The following is a 22,015-nucleotide window of genomic DNA, read 5'->3' as shown; positions in this document are numbered from 1 at the left end:
AGGTATTATTAAAAAATTAAATAAATTCTATGTTTCACGTGTTCGCAAAATTGTGGTAGTAAAATCATTCACAGAATACGAGAAAACAAAATTCTAGAGAAAGATCAAAAAGTAAGGACCTGTTTGGTAGGGTTGGATTCTCTCAGAAATGTTTTAATTCCGGATTCTTACTGAAAACGTTTCTATGGTAAATCAGAATCACCTATGAAAACTATTTAGCTAGTTGACTAGATTCGGTTTCTTGAAAGAGAGGAGAGATTGGTGATGCAATTGACAACTTTGGCCTTATGCTAATATGATGTTTTTTTATTTTATTTGCAATAACAACATTAGAAATTAGTTGCGACAAAATCAGAGATGCATTGGTGCACGTAGTAGTCACCGACGCTCCCAAGCCTTCCTTTCTCGGTCATGCGCGAGGAGCCGAAGCCCGGTTGCCCATTATCATAGTGGACAAGCCGAGACGCCCGGTCACGAGGCAGAGTCGCTCCTTCATGTAATGGTCCTTGATTATGTAGATCTTCAATGGGATATGCGCAACAACGAGCGGCTGCGTGATGTCATGCACCTTGGTGGATGTGAAGGCGTAGAAGTCCTCCCACTTCTCTTTGCCTCCTCAGGCGCCTTGGTGGGCGTCGGCATGACGCCCTTTGTTGCATTGTTGTTGAGGTCATTGTCAACGAAGATGGGGATGGAGCCCTAGTTGGCGATGTAGAGGACGGAGGTGAGGCGGATGTGGAGCAGCACGATGGCGTCCCGAGGGCGGAGGTAGTTTTGGACGGCCCACTTGACGGCAAAGGCGGACTCATTGGAGAGGTCGATGATGATGTCGATGCGGTAGTACGAGGAGGACTTCGCAACGAAAGTGATGTCAAGGGACGAGAAGGACTATCATGACGAGGTTGGCTGGACCGAGACTGAAACTTATGTTCACCTGAGGCACAAAATGGTACGACCAAACCATGGCCGCGACCACGTGGCAAAACCACTCAGTCTCCTGCACCAGCAATAGCCTGCTGGTAGTAGATATTACTAAAAGCTGACTCTGTCACGCAAATCTGGCAGGACTTGCGTGATCAGTCCCCTGATCACGGAAAGAAACCTCACCTGGTCATATGTATTCACCTAACCAGTCTAATATCATTTAATGCTACACACTCAAGTGTTTTTCTTTCCGAGACACCTCTTTTCAGTGAGTGAAATTGTGAACGACGCAATGTTGCAGTGGCCTGTCTAGTAGCAATTAATGCTACAGGATGGCCCTGCAGGCGGGGCGACAATATCGTAAGTGGGCGTGGCACCGTGCAACTGATAGGACAGGACGAGCAAGACAACCTGGTAAATCGAGCATGCCCACTCTTCGTAACAATGGTCTCGTAGTAGGGGTTTTCGGCAGGAATAAGGTTGCCACAGTTCTGACATGTACTGTTTATATATACGCATCTCTTCCTACTATATGAAGAAGGAAGGAATAGACTTGTAAACCAAGAGACTACGCATCTCTTCCTACTATATAAGGAAGGAAGGAATAGACTTGTAAAAGAAGAGACTCTTTATATATCCAGTTGATCTTCATAGTAAGAAAATATACATGACATAGGACTGTTATCCCACAAAAGATCTGAACTTTAATACCTCCTTGTGCTCTTGAGTTCATCATCACACAAACTTCTACTTGTAGAAAATGTTAAACACGCTCTCGTCGATTGGTATACCCAGATGCATTATTAGAAATTAGGCCTCAATAAGAGGTTTTGACGACAAGCAACGTGAAGTACCGCGACAAGATGGGCTGGATCGATGTCACCTCTTGCGCCACGGACAGGTGAACTAGCGGCGGCCTGGATGGTGACCTGTCCCCACCAGCACCCATGGTCGGGGAGGCTAGGTGGGTCGCCATCACCTATTCACCTAGGGCTTCCAGGTGGTTCATGAGATTCTAGTCATCTCCTATTCGCCTTTTGGTCGTGGCGGTTCGAATCGAATTGGGTCTGTGCTCGATTTGATCGTGGCGGGGGACAGGCGCAGTAAGAGGTGGGACAAGGCAAACTAGGAAGCAGTAGGCCAGTTCATTTGCACGGAGCGTTTCAGCCGTTTCTATCAGAAACGCTTCTCCTCCCGACACGTTTGTTACAGATTCTCGAAACAACCGGCAAGAAACTCTCCAGTTCATGCATCCAAACGCACCCTAAATTTGGGCGCTCCTGCCCTCTGGGCTGGTCACGCGCCCTCCGCAAGTCCGCGTGAACCTGTCGCGCGGCGTCTTCACTTCGGCCCAGTTATTTCGGGCTGTTGGGCTGACTGACTTGAAGCCTGGCGCCTGTCGTCCTATAGATAGGATCCCTCTGACAGCTGACCCCCGACCCAATGCCTCGACTCGCTCTGCCGAGAAAGCCATAGCGACGACGGCGAGCAGACCGGCGAGGACGACGTCCCCATCAGCGACGACGACCAACATTGGGCGACGACAGCGAGCCTTCGGCGAGAAGCCGAGAACGGTGTGCCCGTCGGCGAAAGCGGAGAGCTCATCAACGAAGGCAGCAACCCCATTGCGAACCTGCAGCGAACTTGGTAATTCTCCATCCCCCAATTACTTGGATCCATATTAACATGCGGTGATTCGTGTTGTATTGGTTCCTTTACGAATATAGTTCTGATTTGGTGCTCAGTTTTGATTTAATCTCTCAATTGCCACTTTGCACAGAATGAGCCTAGGTCATCACTGTATCCTAAGATAAATTACAGGGGAAATAGATGCAGCAGTAATTTAGTGGAATCAAATGTATCGTGATAATTTTCTGGTTGGTCACTAGTTGTTCTCGTTAGTACTAGTGTTGCAGTAGGCTTTTTGAGAGCTACTAGGAATTGAGCATGTTCAGTCTCATTATTCGTAGCGCAAATTTGACTACTGTTCCATTTCCTTTTGCTCCCCGTTTCATGATGCTGTTCGTTTGCTTGCATGGGGTACTCGTAGGCACTAGAAAGTTCATTGGAGTAGTGTTCACCTTTTTTCATGTTTCCTTGTGCTGTGTTTTTGGAGAAAATAATTGCTACTTACTTTGTTCGGTGAGCAAAGTGGTTTCCTATTGCATACGAGTGCTTGGGATAATGTGGTGTCTCTCTTTTTCATTTGTGTAATGTGGGGAATGGGTCACGTTCTTATTGAACAGCTACTTTTCCTTGCTTATAACCTGTATATGCTTTACTGTAAGACCTTTTGCTTCTTAAGGACATTCGGTGTACTTTATGTCACCATTTTTTTGTTGGAGAGGTATTAAAAAATTTTACTTCATATTTTAGTAGGGGCATGCCCTGATTAAAACGACACCTTGATATAGTCAATTCTGCATAGTATAGCATGCGAACATACCATGATTCTGTACAGACTTGCATTGCCAGACTTTTCATTCGATGTCAGGCCTATTGCGGAGGCAGTAGGCACCCATGTGTCCTAGTGGTAAAGCACAAGATGGTTGAAGTCATGTTCAAGCCCCCATTCTTCTCTTTAAAATTAAAGATGCATGGGTACTCCCATTTTTATGTTGCTAATATGTATTTTGATGTTTAAAGCTAGGTAGTGTTAATTGAATAGAAGTAATATCTCAGAGAAATGGAGGTAGTTCATCCAAACTTGTTCATCACTAGTAAATAAATCATTTTGCCTTTTCCTTTTCTATTTTTTGGCAACTTTACACTCTCCATAGTTACATACTTACATATGCTTTGTGAGTGTTGAGCATTGAGGTGGAAAAAAACTGAATTAGCCTAATCCTAATGTGATGTCAGTTTCTAAAGTGGGGGAATATGGATCTTTCAAATAACCTTTTCAAATACATTTGGATATTTACATGTATCCAATGATTCATAGTAATTGCATACATACTAATATTGGAACATATATCTGTCTCTTCTACTATATTTGTTTAGTGGGTTCTGATGTATTTCCCTTTTCCTTGCATGCAGGCCAAGTTTATTGACACTATGGATGAATCACGAAAAAGATCTGCCTCTACTGCGAATGCTAAAAATATGAGTTCATCCCTTGGTATGTCCTTCTATGAGCTGTCAATCCCCGATCATGTTGGGCCCTTTTCCTTTATTTATGCTGCATGGAAGTAAAGTTAATCTGGTGAAAGGAAGATTTATGATTTTACACTGCATTTAGGTCATGTGCATTGTGCTTTCCTTCTACTTATCTGCAAAAAAATTAATCTATTATACATGAACTGTGCATTTCTTTTGCCATGTGTTGACAAAATCTTTTTCTTCCTTTCTCATTTAGTAGTTTGACCTGACATATGTTTGTTACATGTTGGCAGATGAGGACTTTGGTAATGATTTTATTTCGCCCTGGAAATTACCAAAATCAGGAGAAGACACAATTGACTTTAATGTTGAGTCAGTTCCAAAGAGTAGCAAGAAGTTCAGCTTTGACAGCCTGTGAGTAAATATCTGAAAGACTTGAATCCATCAACATTTAATGCAATCAAGTGCTCATTTCTCATGATAGTTCTGACAATCTATTTCTTTAACCAGAGATGATTTCGGGCTTGATGGAGTCTTTGACAAATTATCACCATTTAAAATGGGCATGTCTGCTCTAGATTTCTCTAGCCCCATCAAGAAAAAAGTTAAGCACAACAGTTCAAATGGTGATGATCTTTCTGAAGGAAAAAAGGAAACTGAAAAGGACAACTTCTCCTTCTCCTTTGATTTTAATGAGTAAGTTAAACTGACTGCCTTGTAAGATTGATGATTTTTTATGACATACACCTTCATGCTATTAGTTCTTTTGTTTAACTGGTTTTGCTTACTTAAAGGCTGGGAAAGTTGAATCTTGATGCAAAGCTAGGAATCGAGGAAAAGAGTATGAGTAGAGTTACTGGCAAAACCGATCCCGTTTCTTCAGAAGGTAACAAGGACACACAAAGAGGTATTTCCACCAAGGGCACTGATGTTCGTGAAGATAACAAGAGTAAGGAACAAACACAAACACAAGATGCTTGCACTTTGAGACCTTATGCAATAAGGCAGGAGAGTGTAAAGAATGGCAGTCGTCTGACTTCAAATGTTAATGCTGCTGATTCATCTGACGAAATGCAAGAACATACCCGTGTTAGTCGTGCAAGAATGGAACAGACTAACATAGACCCAGTGTCCAATCACAGGCATGGAGAGCATTCTAAGGAGGCATACCCAACAAAAGCAGCTGTTAACAAATCTTCTCAGAAATTTTCTTGCAGTGCTGTATCTGTTGAAGATCCAACACAAGTGCAAGCGGATCCTGTGAACAGTAAAGAAGCTCCTAAGGTGGACTTTAGTAAAGTTCATATGTCAAGGGAGAGTAATGACAATGAGCAGTCAATTAGTTCACAATCCAGGAACACCAGCACTGTGAATCCCTATATCTCAAGAAGATCATTGGGTCAATTAGATGCCCAGAATGAGGTTATGGAGGAAAATGCTTATCTTAACGAAGGAAGTCAAGGTAACCAAAGTTTTAGCGGCACTCCTAAGAAGTTTTCAAAGAAAATATCTTGTGGGACAAAGAATAGTGAGGAAGGGACTTCAGCTCCAAAGAGTCTCTCTCTTTCAATGCGGAGGTTTGTCTTCTTCACAAGTTTCTTCATTGAGAAAATAAAACCCTCTTAGTTCATCTATTGTACTTTCTCTTCTTCAATGCGGAGATTTGTCTTCATCACAAGTTTCTTCACTGAGAAAATAAAACCGTCTTATTAGTTCATCCATTGCACTTTATCTTAAATCAAATACCAATAGTGTAGGTCTAAATGTATAGTCTGCTATTTTGCTTCTGATGCACACAGGTGCATCATGTTTCTACTCAGGATCATATTTCAATCTACTATAGTGGCAGGGAATCTAATATAGAGAAGTTCGACAATGGAACTATGTACTCAATTACTTGTTTGTGAGCCAATCTGTAGCTTTCTGCAATAACTTCGTACCAGGTGATGCTATCGTGATGCATTTCATGCAGGGAAATCAGAAATGTCAAACCTACACAGGTGAATGAGACAGGAAGCTTTTCTCTTTTGTCCAAGTCTGCAAATATGAAACCAAGCAGGATCGAACTAGCTTCAGAAACAACCTTAAATCAATTAGCTGGTGCAAGTAAAGTGATAAAAAAGATGACCGCACATCCTACAGACTTGAAAAGGTGGTTGATAGATTGGCTGTCTGGCATATATTCATGAAATATTAACAGTGTATTGAATAATGGGTTTGCTTTTGAATATGCAGGGAACACAAGCAAGCTAATGATGGAACTGACAAATCTAAAAATGCTTTGTCAAAAACATACATCAAGCCAGCATTACATGGGCTATTGACCACATCCATGAATTTCAAAGATGATAGGAACGCCAAACTAGGGTAAGAAACAATCATCCTTCAAATCTTGCACATTATTAATGTGTCATATTAAAAAAACTTGTTCTGTGGGTAATTTTTTTGGGCATGCACAACACTGCGTGTATTCTCTTTGCAATTCTGACCTGTACGTGCAGTGGTGGATCCAGAGCCAAGAATTTAGGGGGGGGGGGGGGGGGGGCTCAACCTCTTCTTCCTCTTTCCCCTCGCTCTTTTCTCTTCTTCTTCTTCCTCCTCCTCCTCCGCTTCTCTTCTTCTTCCTCTTCGATGCCCCAAAATTGAGGGGGCTCTCAAGTGTGCCTGTGGATCCGCCGCTGCGTACATGCTGTCAACTCATCATGGATGCCATATTTCCATATTTTCAGCATGTTCATTTCATCTGCTACTTAGCTGGCCTGATGTTACTAACGTTTCAATGTTATCTGTCTTGTTCTTTATAACATACTTTTATTGGAAATGATGCCAATCTAACTTGTACTTATTATTATCGATTGCATAATTCTGTAATTCCAGTTCAGCATTTTAGTCCATCTGGTAGTAACTTGCCTAATGTTGAACTGTAAAGTTTCAATGTTATTTTCCTGGAAACATGACAGTTTTTGTTCATGGAAAGTGTAAATTTCTGATCTATTTTTACTTTTTAGTGCATTTTTTCATTAAAGGATGATGCAGAGGTGGGATTGATTCATCGAGTAGAATGTATCACATTCACTTTTGCTTGTTCTGCAGTTTCAATTATGGCCCTTTGTTGCAGTTTTTTTTAATCTTTTTAGCCTTCCGCATCATAGGTGATTTGGTGGCTAATGAAATTTCCTATTTTATATCTGCTGCCAATGTTTTTTTTTTTGAGAGGGAATAATCTGCTGTTAATGTTCGAACGTTGCTTTTGGCTTTGCTTTTGCACATCATTGTACAATCGCAGTATAATTTATGCAGGTAGAACTAATAGATTGTTTGCTGAAGATAGAGTGATACTTTATCATTATGTGGAAAATTGCTCCATGAGCAAAAATTGTACCTCTGATTTATTTCCTCACAAATCTGGAAGTCATACGTCTTGACATTTGACCTGCTCGCTTTACTGTGATCCCCGATAAAATTACGTCATTTGACAGTTCACGTGATTTGTATTTTGGGTGTTGCTATAGATATCTATTATCATACCATATCTGAATACTTCTGTGCATACATTTACCTCTGCAGCTAAAAACCACCTCTGTTAGTGGAATTAGGACACTCTTGAAATCTTGTCATAAGATTTGGTTCCATGCTAATCTATAAACCTTTTTTTTCAGCCTTGAGCCTCCTAGTGCAGGGAACTTATCTCTACTGAATACTCAAAGCAGCAGAGCACCTAGCACTGAACATAAAATTGTTCCAAATCATGTGCTTCGAAAAAGTAGCAATGATTCTGATTCATTACAAGGTACTCCTTCCAAAGATGATAAAATACCAACAATTTCTCAACTGACAGGAAGAAGGTATAATATCTACCCTCCTGTTATCTTGTTCCTTCTAAATATTATTGAGAGGACATTGAAATAATCTGTCTGAATGTAGAATTGCAAAATTAGGCATCAGAAGTCCAAAGTGTGACATTCTTCTGGAGAAGGAATCAGTGGAAGTGAGTGGGAGCAAGGGTTCCCCTGTAACAACATCCAAAATCCTGAACTCCGTTCCCATAGAAAAACCTGCATTGGCTAGCCAATCCATAATGCAAAAGGTTCCTGAGGTTCTATTCTTCCTATCGAGTACTATATTTCCTAGAAATGCATTTTCATTTTTACTCTAGAACTTGTTTCTACTTGGATTATCCTTAATGTCCTCATCTGGGGCTTGTTATTCATATATTGCCAAAAAGCTATAGTTTATAAACGTTTTTTTTTTTTTTTTGCTTTTTTTGGTCAAATCAATATTATATTTGTACTTACTGATTTCATATTGAAGTTTGTGAAATGTTATAACAACTGCACTTCATAATGTAAGAAATCCCAAAAATGACATGATAAAAGATCATAGCCATTTATTTGGTGGACTGTATATTATAGCTCAAATTTCTATTTTTTGAGACCCTGTGTAATAGCTGAAGAGATCTACCATGCAACAACAGAAATTGACTTAGCACTTTGTCTTTTCAACCTTCAGATTTCTAGTTTATCCTGTAGATATATTTTATGGGGTTTCAATAAAGAATTACAGTAACATATTTATTATTGTAGAGACTAATTATTGTTTTTCGATGGTATGAATTCTGCAATGATTAAGGTAAAATAATCAACTTAGCACCCTGACCTAAGATTTAAGAGCATGCAGTTAACTAAAACTTGAATCTTCAGATATCGAATTTGTCAATATATTGCTAGTTCTAGAGTGCTTTTTTTATGGTCCATGTTTAAGCTCAAACCGCAAGTTCACGGGGTACCAACTAATTCACTATTATAAGCATACTGCAGAACCAGACATGTATAGCAATGTTTAGATCGGTAATAAATTGCTGAAGCTATTTGGAAATAATAAAAGTAGTTTTTGCCATGTGTATTCTTTTTAAGGAAAAAGTTTAATCTGTGTAAATTTTGTAGTAATTTTGTTCATGCTGTCAACTTCCCTTCGCAGGAATCTGTTCTAGATCCAAAAGCTCCTACTGTGCTCAAACACATCATGGGATCTCCAGCTGTGAGGTTGTTGGTTGGATCACATTTGAAAAATAAATTATCTTTTTGAACTATATAATTATTCTATTGGAAGTAACAACTTTGCAATTTATCATGCAGAAAATCACGTCAAACTGTTCCAGATTTGGAAAATCCAACAGTAAGAGTTTCATGAAAATTTCTGAAAATTCATAAATGATATTGTACGGTTACCTCCAGTTCCAAATGTAGGTCGCTGTGGTATGGATGGAAGTATCTGTATCTTGAACGAAAATAATGTGATAGATTTGTTACGAAAATAACTCTGTAATATCATATATTTTATTTTGTTTACCAATGTATTACTACAGAAACTATTTGTCAAGTCTCACTTCTAGATTGTGAAAATATTACAAATGACTTGCATTTGGAACTGGAGGTAGTATTATGTTAATTACCATGTCCTTACTTCTTGACTTCACTGCCTAGATTCTGGGAACTCCAAAAGCTCATGTGGATAATGTGATCTCTTCAGTTATCCCATGTGAGATGGGAGACATTTCAGATCTAGAATTGCCTGTGCTGTTAGAAAATGATGGAAACATAGAAAAAGCTGAGGCTTGTAGAAAGGAGCTTGAAGATGTGAGTAAATCTGTCCAATGCTTTACTACAAAGCTAGTGTGTGAATTGATTTATTGCATGAAACTACCTGTGGAGGTTCTCTGGTTGGACTTTCTGAAGCCAGATATGACTACTTGAATCTATTTATTCTTAGTAATTATTAGTACTTCATAATTTTGTCAAAATAAGGATCGGAAAACTATGTCATCTGAAGAAAACTCAGTAATACGTGGATGTATTGCGTCTTAGCTTTATTCTGTTTGAATTTGACTAGAGGCTTATCCACCTTTTTAGTTGATATAGCCTTAGAACTTTATATTTGGAAAACTTCAGTAATTTCTGTTTTCTTTTTTTTTAAATATATGTTTTACTCTCCTAGTATTGTTATCTTCAACCTGAACTGTTTGCTTTACCATTATGGTGATATACCTGGGTAAGCATGCAGATGGATCAAGATTAACAGTTACCATTTACAATGATATGTGAAGTATCTTTTGTTTGCATGTCTTACCGTGCAGATATGCATTTTGTTGAAAAGGAAACATACAGAAGCTAAAGAGCTAGCAGTTCGGGCTATCGTGAACAACAATATGATGCTGATATTAAACCATCCAATGTTTGAGGAGAAAATATCCTAATTAAACGTTTTACCTTTTTAATTTCACATTTATGGATGTCAAACTTGCCATTCCTTCACCACATGAACATCTCTTCTCTTCGTAAATTTGCAAACGGCCTGACATCCAAGAAGTACTTATTTGAGGAAGTTGGCACCATTGACGCTGTAAGTTAACACACCCTATGTCAATTTCTGTTTTCAGCTTTAGCTTTAGTTTTTATACGTGAATAGAAAGGAGGAAGTTGAAATTCCTATATTGGAACCTATCATTTTCTCTGACTCAAATTACTTTTGTAGAGAAACCAGGTGACTGCAGTGGATAAATAACATTAAAAAACTACTAAAAAGATAATCTGATGTGATGCCATAGATAACATCCAGCTTTGATCTTGGTCATCATGGAGATTCTGTCAGTTGTTTAACTTATGTTCAGATGATCATTACCTATAGGGAGAAAGTCCTCGACTTATGGGCAGAAATAGGGGTTGGTTCCCTGGTGAACGTGGGCAGAAATAGGGGTTAGATTCTGTCAGTTGTTTAAAAAAGTTTTACAGTACAAGTTTTGTGGATACTTTTTCTAGGAAACAGTTCTATGTAAGTCTCAAAAACTTTCGTTGATAAAGTTATCTTTAAAAGTTTTTTAAGATAACAAATTTTGTTCCAAATGTTTGTCAGGGAACTTTCCTTTTTTTCTTCTTCTGATTAGAATTTTGTGAGGTCTCTGACAGTTTGTGAAGTAATGTGATTTTTACCTTTTAATTGAAACTGATTGAAAGCATATATTTAATTACTGGCCCTTCCTTTATTACCCCTTTTACGCCACTTCCCGAAATGGTTCGCGTGAAAGTGTGATTTTAATTCCCCCCACCCTTTACTTACCCTACTGTCCCACGTCCTAGAATGAGAAAAGAGAAAAGGAGCACGTAAGCACAGCAAGTACGTGCGAAAAGATAAAAGGAAAGAAAAGCAAAGCACACAGCATGCAACGTGAAAAGGGAAAGTGGTGGGAAGACTGATTTTCCATAAATGGGTCGTCGGGTTCCCGAGCGCTTGTGCGCTCGGGGCTTCCCGAGTGCTCGTGCGCTACCCATAACCAGAGCAAATAAACCCAAGGCTGATTTGTCGATGGTTTTAGCCGTGTAGTCAGTCCTGTCACTGTTTTTGCCATGTTTGCAGCCACATCAGCAAGCTCTACCTCATTCACATCACCAGGCAGCCTATAGTCCATGACTCCATGCATGACAGCCTCTCTTCTCTGTTTTCTCCTCCCTCACATATCCTTCTCCCTTTTACCTATCCTGAGTCCTGCCTGCTCCTGAAATGCCATGGGCTTGCCAGTCACCACGGGCAAACCATCGGTCACCACATTCTGCACTTTCCTGAGTAAATAATTCTTGTGTTTTGTCTCAGTGGGTCTATTTAGTTCATACACGATACAAGAACTTCACAATGTGCTCATTGTTCTACAAGAACTTCACAATGTATTTCCCTTAAAAAAAGTGGGGTCAACACTCAACAATAAGGATGATGAGGCGAGTTGAAACTGGCTTGGTGGCATCCTCTTGCTACTTGGATGCCCTGTTTCTGATATTTATTGGGATGTATTAGTTTCTGGTCAAATCTGGAAACTGAATACCGTAAGTGTCAGGTCTTCTATGATGGGTACTAACCAATGACCACCCTTACAGCCCCCTAAGTTCAGTTTGCTGCAACTAAGAAATTAATTTCTCATTGATGTTAACTTTCACATCATATCTTTAGTTGGATCTTGTGGGTTTCATCTCTAGCCTACCCTAACTTGCTTGGGACAAAGGCTGTTGTTGTTAACTTTCTTGTTTTCCTGTTGAAAGATCATGAAGAGCATCTCCTATCCCATAGTAAGGACAGGGGTAGGAATAAGTTGCAAATGTGTGGCTATAAAATGCTAAACATTTTTGTGAAATGTTTCATTGATACTGGAAATTGCCACCTAATTTGTAGCATATTGTTTCTAAAAGTAATTGGAAAAACTGATTCCCTAAAAAAAGTCCCTCAAAAATCGGAAAGAACTATTGGTGTCTCCTCTGGAAAGTACAATGCAAATTTTGATCCATTTAGTTTTGGGGGAAGCACCTATTGTTTTGCTTATTGTTAGGCTGCTAGTTGATCCTAGCAGTCCTTTTTTTATTGAGCGTAATGAAGGTTAGATATTTGGACATTTTGCCCATATAAGTTTTCTCACAGCTAAAATATTATGTTATGCGAATATACTCTGCAATCTTGATACTAACAGACATACTTCTCTATTCTTGTAGTTTAACATTTCCAGATTTAGTCTAGAAGAGCATTAAGTTATTAGATGAAATGTTGGTTCTAAATTGAACTTGAGGTGGTGCACGGAGTATGATGTTTGCTTATTTACCCATGTTGGACAGCATTTGGATGTGTGCCTTGTGTGCAGCCTTATCATATTACTTTGTCTTCTTGTTTAGACTGGAAAGTTCATATTGATTGACTGGACAACCATGCTATTTTTATTACTTATATTTACTAACTTTTCTCGTTGGTCAATCATCAATAGTCTTATATCTACGTATGAAATTTATCACCATTGAAACCCAAAAGTGGGTTATTTGTCCTGGTATACATACAGCACTTGTGCGGTTGCAGTAATGTGTCCACTCAGTGCTTTTGATTGAAGGTCCAATATGAGTTTCGTTTTCAATAAATTTTTTAGGCATGCAGTACCTTGGGGAGTTATTCGTTTTAAGCGTTTTCATATTCTGCCAATGATTTTTGTTGATGTCTTACAGTTTTCTTCAAGCTGATATTTCATAAGTTAGTTTTAGTAACGTGATGCTTTTATGCTTTGGCAGCATTGATGTGGGACAAGTGTGGGGAGAAAATGCCTCGTCCAGGATAACACAGGTGATGTAAGTGCAATGAAAGAACATAAGATCCAGCATACATACGATCTTGAAGTGAACCCAAGAACTACCTTGTCGTGATTTTTGTTACACAATTTGGTACCACGGGGGCATCCGTTTACGCAGGATAGTAGTTGTGGAGTGTCTACGCCTTCTCGTTTACATGATAATTCTGTTTGTGAGATGTGACCTTGTAGACTTAACGACTAGATGAGCACAGAGCACTATCAATCCCTGGTGCCATCTGTGTAGTCCATCTTATGCTAATTGCAGCTGGTGTATGAACTGTCACACTGGATTGATGCTAGGGGGAAGTTGCAAGAATAAGGCGCCCCTTCCCATCCTATGCCTGATTTTATAGGGTTAAAAGCCAGTAAATTTTGGTGCCTCTACCTTTTGGTATGTTAGTGTCAATAACTGGTAAATTTTCGTGCTCTTCCCCTTAGTTTGATAGTGTGTTGGTTATCTAGTTACACCCCACTCGGTAGCACTGCCAGATTCAGATGACCAATAGCGTAAGCCACAGTGGGTCTGTGTTTCACATTGTTTAGCTTTTCAACATGCATATTGGATGATAGATCCATGTCGTAACGTTAGTTAAGCTGTAGCTTGAGCAGCTGAACCCTAGAATCGTCCCAGTGTGAATAGGCATCCATATATATAGGAAAAGTTATTTCTATCGTCGGCTATGTTGAAGTTTTTTCGCTTTAGGTTATTTTGATCCAATCATTGCACTTGTGCTGCTCATTCTTGAAGTTGTTTTTGTTGCCTAATTGGGTGATATAACGCAAACGTGCTTTACATGCTTATTGATCCAGTCGCTTAGCTAATAGAGTAGGACCTGGAGTAGAAAGTTAGTGCCGCGGAGTAATCCATTAAGTCTTGTTTCTGATTGTGCAGGAAATGGATTTATCGCTATTTATGGCTGGACACCTGACATACACTACTACGAAATAGAATAAACAAGACAAGAACATTATAATGGTCCGCTAAAGCTACCCCCATAACCATGCACTTATGTCAATGCGGGTTCAACACTTGTGGCTGGAAAGCCATCTTGAGCTGCTATGTTGAATGGTCTTCTTGGCTAAGCGCTCCCAACCAAACGCCTATGATAATCGCTATCCGTCCATGCTCCCTTTGCCTTTCTTCCTGAGCTAGATAGATGGCAAGAACTAAGGTGCGGGACTGTGCCGCCATAGCTCTAGGGCTAGTTTGTTGTGTTGGGCTATGCTGTGGAATCTAAGTAAGTTATGGTAGTTTTGATTAATTTGAGTAAGGTTTTGCTATTATACCTCCATAAAAGGTGTTTCCAACTAACTGCTCATTCAGAACAGAGATACTAAGCGCTTTGGAAGCAATGCCAAATGAAGCCTTAGTGTACATAGTTGGTGCTGTATCCCTAGTTGCCCTACCCTAGGTGGTGTTTGGCGGTTCATACCTTGTTGGAGTTTGGAAGTCGGCTGTTGTGGTCCTCTGTGCCACCCCCCCCCCCCCCCCCGACAACCACCGGTCCGGTGCTTGATGACATCAACGATTGGGTCAAGGGTTAACGCTCTCTTCTTTTTTGAGCTCATTGCGGGCTTCGAGCCAACACCTCTTAACAGTATCTTCAGGATACAACTAATAGTATTTCAATACTATTGGGGCAACTGTTTCAACAGACTACCAATAATTATCTCCCCAATATTTCATTTCCTTCCATTTCTCTTCCCTTGTGTATATGAACTCTATCTTAATTTCATTTTTACATCATAATAATTCAAACCATTATGTTTCAAACGCACACTATTTAACAACATTTCAAATCTAAATTCAAATTCAAACTTAATTTGCCCAAAAATTGAACCAAATTACGACACATATCATCCCAAATAGTTCATCATCATACTAAATAGTTTATCATACCACATAGTTCATCCAAAAGCAAAAGATTATGAAAACACAAAGTTCATCCCAATTGATCGAACATAGAGCATCACACACTCACACTCCCACTGGCCCCAAAGTCCCCATTGCCTCATATGTTCCTGCCCATTTTTGATGCCAAGATATGCCAACGTGTTGCATCCACATATGCTCTTTGTTTTTCATGAAGGCCATTCATGTCTATGAATATGATATTTTGTTCTTGCTCCATCTTCTTGGTGAGGACCTCCTTGCCAAAGACCCTCAACTTCTCCTCAATGGCAACCTTGCGCTCCTCATAGGCCGCCTTGCGCTCCTTGATGGCTTTGAGCTCCATCCACTTTGCTTCTTTTTCTTGTTTCCTCTCATACTCCATGTCCTTCCTTGTTATGATAATCTCTTGGAGCACCTCCTCGTAGATAGCACCTTCTCCTCTCTCCAACCTCTCTTTCTCTTGCTTCCTCCCTGGAGTCCTCTTCCTCATTAGCACTGCTGAGCTTGGAGTGGGACTTGTACCCCTCCTCTTATCATCATCTTCATCAGCATCAACATCTTGCTCATCGTCAAACTCTGGAGAGGAGGAATTGCTTGACCTCTGCCTCTTTGGTGGAGATTCATTGTTCTTTGATATCCACTTCTCATTGTGCTGGAGCAATGCCCAATAGTGCAACATGACAAAGGGCATGTGCTCCTTCTTGTTCTTTTGCTTGTACAGCTCTTGGGCGTAGTTGATCTATAAAATTGAACAAGTCATGAACAAACAAGGTTGCAAGATTTCATAAGCAAACAAGGTTGCAAGATTTGATCATAGTACTCACGTGCTCCTGAATTGGCACACCACTTGGATGGAGGCACTCAACCTGCTCATAGCAACCTGCCCAATGATTACAACACTCCTGAATTGCACTCCAACGGTGTGAGAGTGAATTGAGTGTCCGGTTGGAGGGTTTCTTGACATTGTGGTGAAAGTGTTCACCAATACGCTTCCAATAAATGTTACTATTTTGATTAGTTCTTGTGATTGCATCAAGGCTCACTTTTCCATGCCATGACCAAGGCCTCATCCTCTTATATTGAGTAATTGGTCGTCCTTGCTCATTTTTTCTTTGTAGGAGTAGGAATCTCAATGATATCTTCATCTAAACTTTCATATGGCATTGTGATGGAGATGTCATCCATGCCAACGACCTCGTTCATCATATTGACAAAGGAGTCAACACCAACCGCCGATTGATCACTACATTGTACACATGCATTCAACTATCAAAAAACTACACCAATTTTTGCCCAAATTTTTTGAAATGCATTGAACTATCACATAGCAACCACATTCAATTGCAATTTATCAAAAAATGAAAGGAAAAAAAAAGAAAAATTATACCTTGCGACCATTGCGCCAAACAGGTTGTGGACATCCTCCATGGACACGTCCCCGTCGGCGTTGGGGATGGTGGCGGCCACCGGCAGGTCGCACGGAGGAGGTGAAGCAGGTCGGGATGCTGAGGGAGTCGCCGCCTTCGCCTTCCGGGTCTCAGTTGCATCTTTCGCGTTGTCGCCTTCCTCCCGGTGTCGGGCTGCGCAGGGAGACGTGGCGGCCGGTCGGAGGCGATGGTCGGCGTTGTAGCAAGGGCGGGGACTCTAGGGGTGCTGCTCCACGCCATCGACGGGCTGCAACTCCTCCGCTATGGCCGGGAGCGTGTGTCGGCCTTGGTAGCATCGCGGCTGCCCCGACGACGCGGGAGGTGGCGGGGGGACGACAACGGGAGGTGGTGGGGGAGCCGTCAGGATGACGGCGGGCTCCATCCGAGCTAGGGGCGACGGTGGACGACCAGGCGGCGGTCGGAGGGGTGGAGGTTGGGGCGGAGAGGGGAGGCGGATGGGCAAGCTCTGCATGTGCGTGGACTACACCGATCTAAACAAGGCTTGCCCAAAAGATCCTTTTCCTTTACCCCGCATAGATCAAATTGTAGATGCAACCGCTGGATGTGATCTTTTGTGTTTTTTAGATGCAAACTCTGGTTATCACCAGATTCGTATGGCCATAGAGGATGAAGAAAAAACTTCTTTTACCACTCCGGTGGGGACTTATTGCTATGTATCGATGCCTTTTGGTTTGCGCAACGCTGGGTCTTCTTTCCAGCGCGCTATCCGCATCACCCTTGACTCGCAGGTTGGCCGCAACGTCGAGGCCTACATCGACGATCTCGTGGTCAAGTCCTGAGACCGCGCCACCCTGCTCGAAGATCTTGCCGAGACTTTCAACAGTCTTCGCACTACCTGCCTGAAGCTCAACCCTGAGAAGTGCGTCTTCGGGATGCCTGCGGGCAAGCTCCTCGGTTTCTTGGTCTCCAGCCGAGGGATTGAGGCCAACCCAGAGAAGATCCGGGCCATCGAGCAGATGCGACCCCCGGCTCGACTCAAGGAGGTTCAATGTCTCGCCAGCTGCATGGCGGCCCTGGGAGCTTCATCTCCAAACTTGGGGAGTGAGGACTCCCCCTCTTCAAGCTTTTGAAGAAGACCGGTCGTTTCGACTGGACGCCGGAGGCCGAGCAGGCCTTCCGCGATCTGAAGAAGTACCTCACCTCGCCGCCCGTACTAGTGGCCCTCTCCGAGGGCGAGCCGCTATTGCTCTATGTCTCGGCCACTCCTCAGGTCGTGAGCATGGTACTGGTGGTGGAGCGCGATGAGTGCTTGGGGCCAGATGCTGGGTCCCAGCTCCCGGCCGCCCCGAGCACCCCCAGTCCTCTTGGCTCCCCTGAGCAGGGGGTCGAGCCTGAGCACTTGGCTTCCCCCGAGCAGGGGGTTGAGCCCGAGCACTTGTTACCTCCCGACCAGGGAGTCGAGCTCGAGCACCCGGCCAGCCCCGACCACGTCGCTGAACTTGGGGGCTGTGACAGGCCCTCGGGTGAAGCCGCAGTCCGGGCCCGCCGTGTATAGCGACCGGTGTACTTCGTCAGTGAAGTCCTCCGAGATGCCAAGACAAGATACCCCCAAGCCCAGAAGCTGCTCTACGCCGTGCTCGTTGCTTCCCGGAAGCTGCGCCACTATTTTTAGGCGCACAAGGTCTCGGTGGTTATCACGTACCCACTGGGGCCCATCCTCCGGAACCGAGAGGGCACCGGGCGCGTCGTCAAGTGGGCGGTGGAGCTGGCGGAGTTCGACCTGTAGTTTGTCAGCCGCCAGGCGATCAAAAGGCAGGCACTCTCTGACTTCGTGGCAGAGTGGACGCTCGTCCCTGAGGTCGACCAAGAAGAGATTTCCGCATACCCTGGGCACGATACGCTCGGGTACTGGATTATGCACTTTGACGGTTCCCTCACGCTGAAAGGCACGGGGGCCAGAGTGGTTCTCACCTCCCCAACAGGTGAAGAACTCCAGTACGTCGTGCAGCTGCAGTTCCGAGCAACCAACAACATGACGGAATATGAGGGCCTCATCGCTGTCCTCCGAGCTGCGGTGGGCCTCGGGATTCGTCGCCTCCTGGTCAAGGGAGACTCCCAGCTGGTGGTCAACCAGGTATCGAAAGAATATCAGTGCACAGATCCTCAAATGGCGGCGTACGTGGCGGCAGTCAGGAAGTTGGAGAGGCACATCGACGGCCTGGAGCTGCGGTACATCTCTCGCCGCGACAACGCTCTGGCCGATGACCTTTCTCGCCTGGCCTCCTCCCGTGCGCGCGTCCCTGCCGGAGTCTTTGAAGAAAGACTCACACGGCCTTCCGTCCTGCCTGCCGAACAGGACGAAGGGGAAACCTCGAGCTCAATTCAAGGGACCCCGGCGGTGCCCTCAGTGGGAACCCCGACAGGGTGCCGCCGCCCAGCGAGTGTGCTGCGCTTGCTGGTTGTTCTCAAGATGCCTCGTGGATGAACGAGATCTGAGGGTACTTGAAAGAAAAGTCCTCCCCGGGGATGATGCCTCTGCTGAAAGAATTGCTCGGCAATCCAAACGCTATGCCATTGTAGATGGGGATCTCTACCGATGTGGCGCAGGCGGCATCCTCCTGAAAATGCATCACCCGGGCAGAAGGCGGCGAGCTTCTTGCTGAGGTCTACGAGGGCGAGTGCGGTGGCCATGCATCGTTCCGCACATTGGTCGGGAAGGCCTTCCGGCAAGGTTTCTACTGGCCTACAGCCCTCCAGGATGCTTTTGAGCTGGTTTGGTGCTGCAGGGCGTGCCAGTTCCACGCAAAGTAGATTCACCAGCCAGCTCAGGCTCTTCAAACCATCCTCCTGTCATGGCCTTTCGCGGTCTGGGGGCTGGACATTCTGGGTCCATTCCCCCGAGCAATCGGGGGCTATGAGTACCTCTACGTCGCCATCGATAAGTTCACCAAGTGGCCGGAGGCGGTTCCAGTCGTCAAGGTGACCAAGAACACGACTCTCCAGTTTATCCGTGGTATCACTAGTCGTTTCGATGTCCCGAACCGGATCATCACCAACAATGGTACTCAGTTCACAAGTGCCCTGTTTGGGGACTACTGCGAGGACCTCGGCATCAAGCTCTGCTTCGCCTCTGTCGCTCATCCTCGGAGCAATGGGCAGGTCGAGCGCGCCAACGCGGAGATACTGAAGGGGCTCAAAACCCGGACCTACAACGTGCTCGCAAAGCATGGAAAAGGGTGGATCGACAAGCTGCCTGCTGTGTTATTGGCCAATCAGACCACGCCAAGTCGCGCTATCGGGGAGACTCCTTTCTTCCTTGTGTACGGCGCTGAGGCGGTCCTCCCCTCCGAGCTCACTCTAGGCTCCCCTTGGGTGCATGCCTACTCTGAAGGTGAACAGGAACAACGAAGGTGCGACGACGTCGACTACTTGGAAGAGCGTCGGCGGTGTGCCGCCGTCCGAGCAGCCCGCTACCAGCAAAGCCTGCGGCGCTATCACCAGCGTCACATCCGGGCCCGGTCTCTCGAGGTGGGAGATCTAGTTCTCCGACGCATCCAATCGCGCGAAGGAAGGAATAAACTGTCCCCTATGTGGGAAGGCCCCTTTACCGTGATCGGTGTCCCGCGAGAAGGCTCCTTTCAGCTGGCTGCAGAGGATGGGCAGCTGCTCCCCAACGCGTGGAACATCGAGCATCTGCGCAAATTCTTCCCGTAGATGGCATGTATGTGTGCTCAGGTCAACCAGGTCGGGGGCTTCCCCCCACCCAAGTTGACCGGGGGCTACCACTAACCGGGTAAGTCACCCAGTCTTGTAAAAATTGTCAATACAATATATATGTCATCAATGTGAAGTTCTTATGTCAAATTTTATTTTTCTGGAAACCATATGTTTAATCTGTCTGGTGAGATGCTCGATTGTGTGAGAAAAAATTTGCTCTCTCATTTTCCCCGTTGATAAAAGAATCCCGATCGGTATGCGCGCGGGCAGTTGCCGTTGACTTATATCTGTCGTGGTAGGCTGTGGTGTTCGGTGTCGTGGCAGTCCCCCGGGCATCACCGAGTCCCTGGGGTTCTCGGGTAATCCTATCGCTCGAGCAAAGAGTAGTCCGGAGCCTAGGCCCCAGGGGCGGGTTGTCGGTGCTCGGTCTGGTCTGTCATACCCGGGCGCCACCGAACCATAGGACCTCTGGGTTATGCCTCTGCCTGTATAGTCCGCCGGTCTGGGTATTCGAGAGGTCTCGGGTCGAAAACAAGAGCAGCCTATAATGAGTACCGCACTAACAGAGCGCACAAAGCAAAGAATCTTTCTATTTTTCTCGAATCACAGATCAACAATCAAAAGCGAAAGCAGCTCGACCGCGAGGGCCTCAGTGCCCAGGTCGCTGCTCGGGCCTAGGGGTCCTCAGGTGGTCCTACTGCTCAGGCATGAGTGGTCGGGATCGCCTGGTCCTGGGCTCCCCATCACGCTCCCCAGTGCTCGGGCGTTCCAGCCGAAGGAACCAAGTTCCCGGGCACCACGAGCTCAGAGCGCATACCTCTCCTGGATCGGTCGGCCGAAAAGCTGACAACTGTCCGGTGAGTGGTTAAATTCATGCGAGTTTACATTCGTTAAATATATTGTTCCCGAGTTATCCTCGGGGCCATCGTATTCTAATCTGTTCGGCGAGATGGTCTCCTCGCGCACAAAACCCTGCCACGTGTCTGGTTTTCTCGGAACGATAGAACGGACAGTAGAAAGGTGTACCGTACGAACGGCGATGTCTGACTGAAGTCCTTCATGGTGATCGTGGTTTCGGTTCGCTTAAAAGGCCCCGGGCACTACCGAGCCTCTAGGGTTCTCGGGTAATCTCACCACTCGAGCAAAGAGCGGTCGGGAGCCTAGACCCTAGGGGCGGGCTATCGATGCTCGGTCCGGTCCGTCCTAGCCCGGGCACCACCAAACTGTGGGGACTCTTGGTCGCATTTCCGCCCGCACGTGTCTCCAGTCTACCTGTTTGAGTGGTTGCAAAATGGGAAAGTGTTCACTGGTCGTGGCATGCTCCGTGCTGGATCGACCTATCTCCCGAGCAAGGAAGTTCGTGCCTTTGTCTTTTGACTTAGCCGCTGCGGACTCGCGAGGGCTTGGGGGCTGAACGCGCAAAGAAGGCCTCACCGCTCAGGCGACGAGTGGTCGGGGCAACTTTGTTCTCGGGGAGGGAAAGGTCGGCCTCGGTCTGACTGAGTACTCCTCGGGACATCAAGTGAAAAGAACAGAAACTTCATCAAGCATTTGAAAGAACACTGGAGTTGCGACCCCAAAGAAAGACTTCCATTATATTCACAAGAAAGGATAGCTATTCTGAGGGATCACTCCCATATTTACATCAAGTCAAAGAGAAAGAAAATTACAAAAGCCTAATCTAAGTCAGAGCCGTCGGGCTCAGAAGATAGCGGGGCCTCCTCGCCGCTGCTCCCTGAGTCCGGAGTCGGCGGCGCCTCCCGCATGAAGCAAGCCGCCACCTCGGCGCCGACGCCCCGGACTGCTTCCCGGGCGGCCTCCTCCTCGGCCTCGACCACTCCT

At 44.5% G+C, this 22,015-nt stretch overlaps 2 protein-coding genes and 1 pseudogene across 3 annotated transcripts; 1 reads left to right on the top strand and 2 right to left on the bottom strand.

The window, feature by feature from the left end:
* Positions 1-329: 329 nt before the first annotated feature.
* Positions 330-1,900, bottom strand: LOC133885130 (universal stress protein PHOS34-like; annotated as a pseudogene).
* Positions 1,901-2,341: 441 nt separating this feature from the next.
* Positions 2,342-13,568, top strand: LOC133921043 (uncharacterized protein At4g18490-like). 2 transcript variants are annotated; one of them, XM_062365763.1, is made up of 15 exons: positions 2,342-2,571; positions 3,964-4,045; positions 4,320-4,440; positions 4,537-4,722; positions 4,821-5,603; positions 5,999-6,178; positions 6,262-6,393; positions 7,686-7,871; positions 7,951-8,113; positions 9,004-9,068; positions 9,162-9,201; positions 9,510-9,662; positions 10,160-10,272; positions 10,350-10,425; positions 13,116-13,568. In XM_062365763.1, the coding sequence occupies exons 2-15, from the start codon at positions 3,982-3,984 to the stop codon at positions 13,119-13,121; spliced, it is 2,268 nt and encodes a 755-aa protein (XP_062221747.1). In that variant the 5' UTR covers positions 2,342-2,571; positions 3,964-3,981; the 3' UTR covers positions 13,122-13,568. The 2 variants fall into 2 exon arrangements, with proteins under 2 accessions (XP_062221747.1, XP_062221740.1); XM_062365756.1 differs by having other exon boundaries at positions 7,951-8,122.
* Positions 13,569-15,186: 1,618 nt separating this feature from the next.
* Positions 15,187-16,496, bottom strand: LOC133885121 (uncharacterized). The gene is made up of 4 exons (XM_062324774.1): positions 16,456-16,496; positions 16,220-16,311; positions 15,893-15,948; positions 15,187-15,807 (listed from the first exon to the last, which is right to left on the bottom strand). Exons 1-4 carry the CDS (start codon positions 16,494-16,496, stop codon positions 15,187-15,189), a joined length of 810 nt encoding a protein of 269 aa, XP_062180758.1.
* Positions 16,497-22,015: the final 5,519 nt, after the last annotated feature.

This window comes from Phragmites australis, chromosome 1 (genome assembly GCF_958298935.1).
Source record: "Phragmites australis chromosome 1, lpPhrAust1.1, whole genome shotgun sequence".
In the NCBI taxonomy this organism is placed as follows: domain Eukaryota; kingdom Viridiplantae; phylum Streptophyta; class Magnoliopsida; order Poales; family Poaceae; genus Phragmites; species Phragmites australis.
The sequence above is the reverse complement of the archived record's forward strand: the minus strand, read 5'-3'. Positions and strand labels throughout refer to the sequence as shown.

Bases quoted from the DNA above. Each gene is read 5' to 3' on its own strand.
- LOC133921043 (XM_062365756.1), top strand. From the start codon at position 3,982: ATGGATGAATCACGAAAAAGATCTGCCTCTACTGCGAATGCTAAAAAT. The intron at 4,441-4,536 runs GTGAGTAAATAT...TTCTTTAACCAG, and splicing joins AAGTTCAGCTTTGACAGCCT to AGATGATTTCGGGCTTGATG. The intron at 10,273-10,349 runs ATCCTAATTAAA...CCACATGAACAT, and splicing joins CCAATGTTTGAGGAGAAAAT to CTCTTCTCTTCGTAAATTTG.
- LOC133885121 (XM_062324774.1), bottom strand. From the start codon at position 16,496: ATGGAGGATGTCCACAACCTGTTTGGCGCAATGGTCGCAAG. The intron at 16,312-16,455 runs GTATAATTTTTC...TGTACAATGTAG, and splicing joins TTTGGCGCAATGGTCGCAAG to TGATCAATCGGCGGTTGGTG. The intron at 15,808-15,892 runs GTGAGTACTATG...TCAATTTTATAG, and splicing joins GTGTGCCAATTCAGGAGCAC to ATCAACTACGCCCAAGAGCT.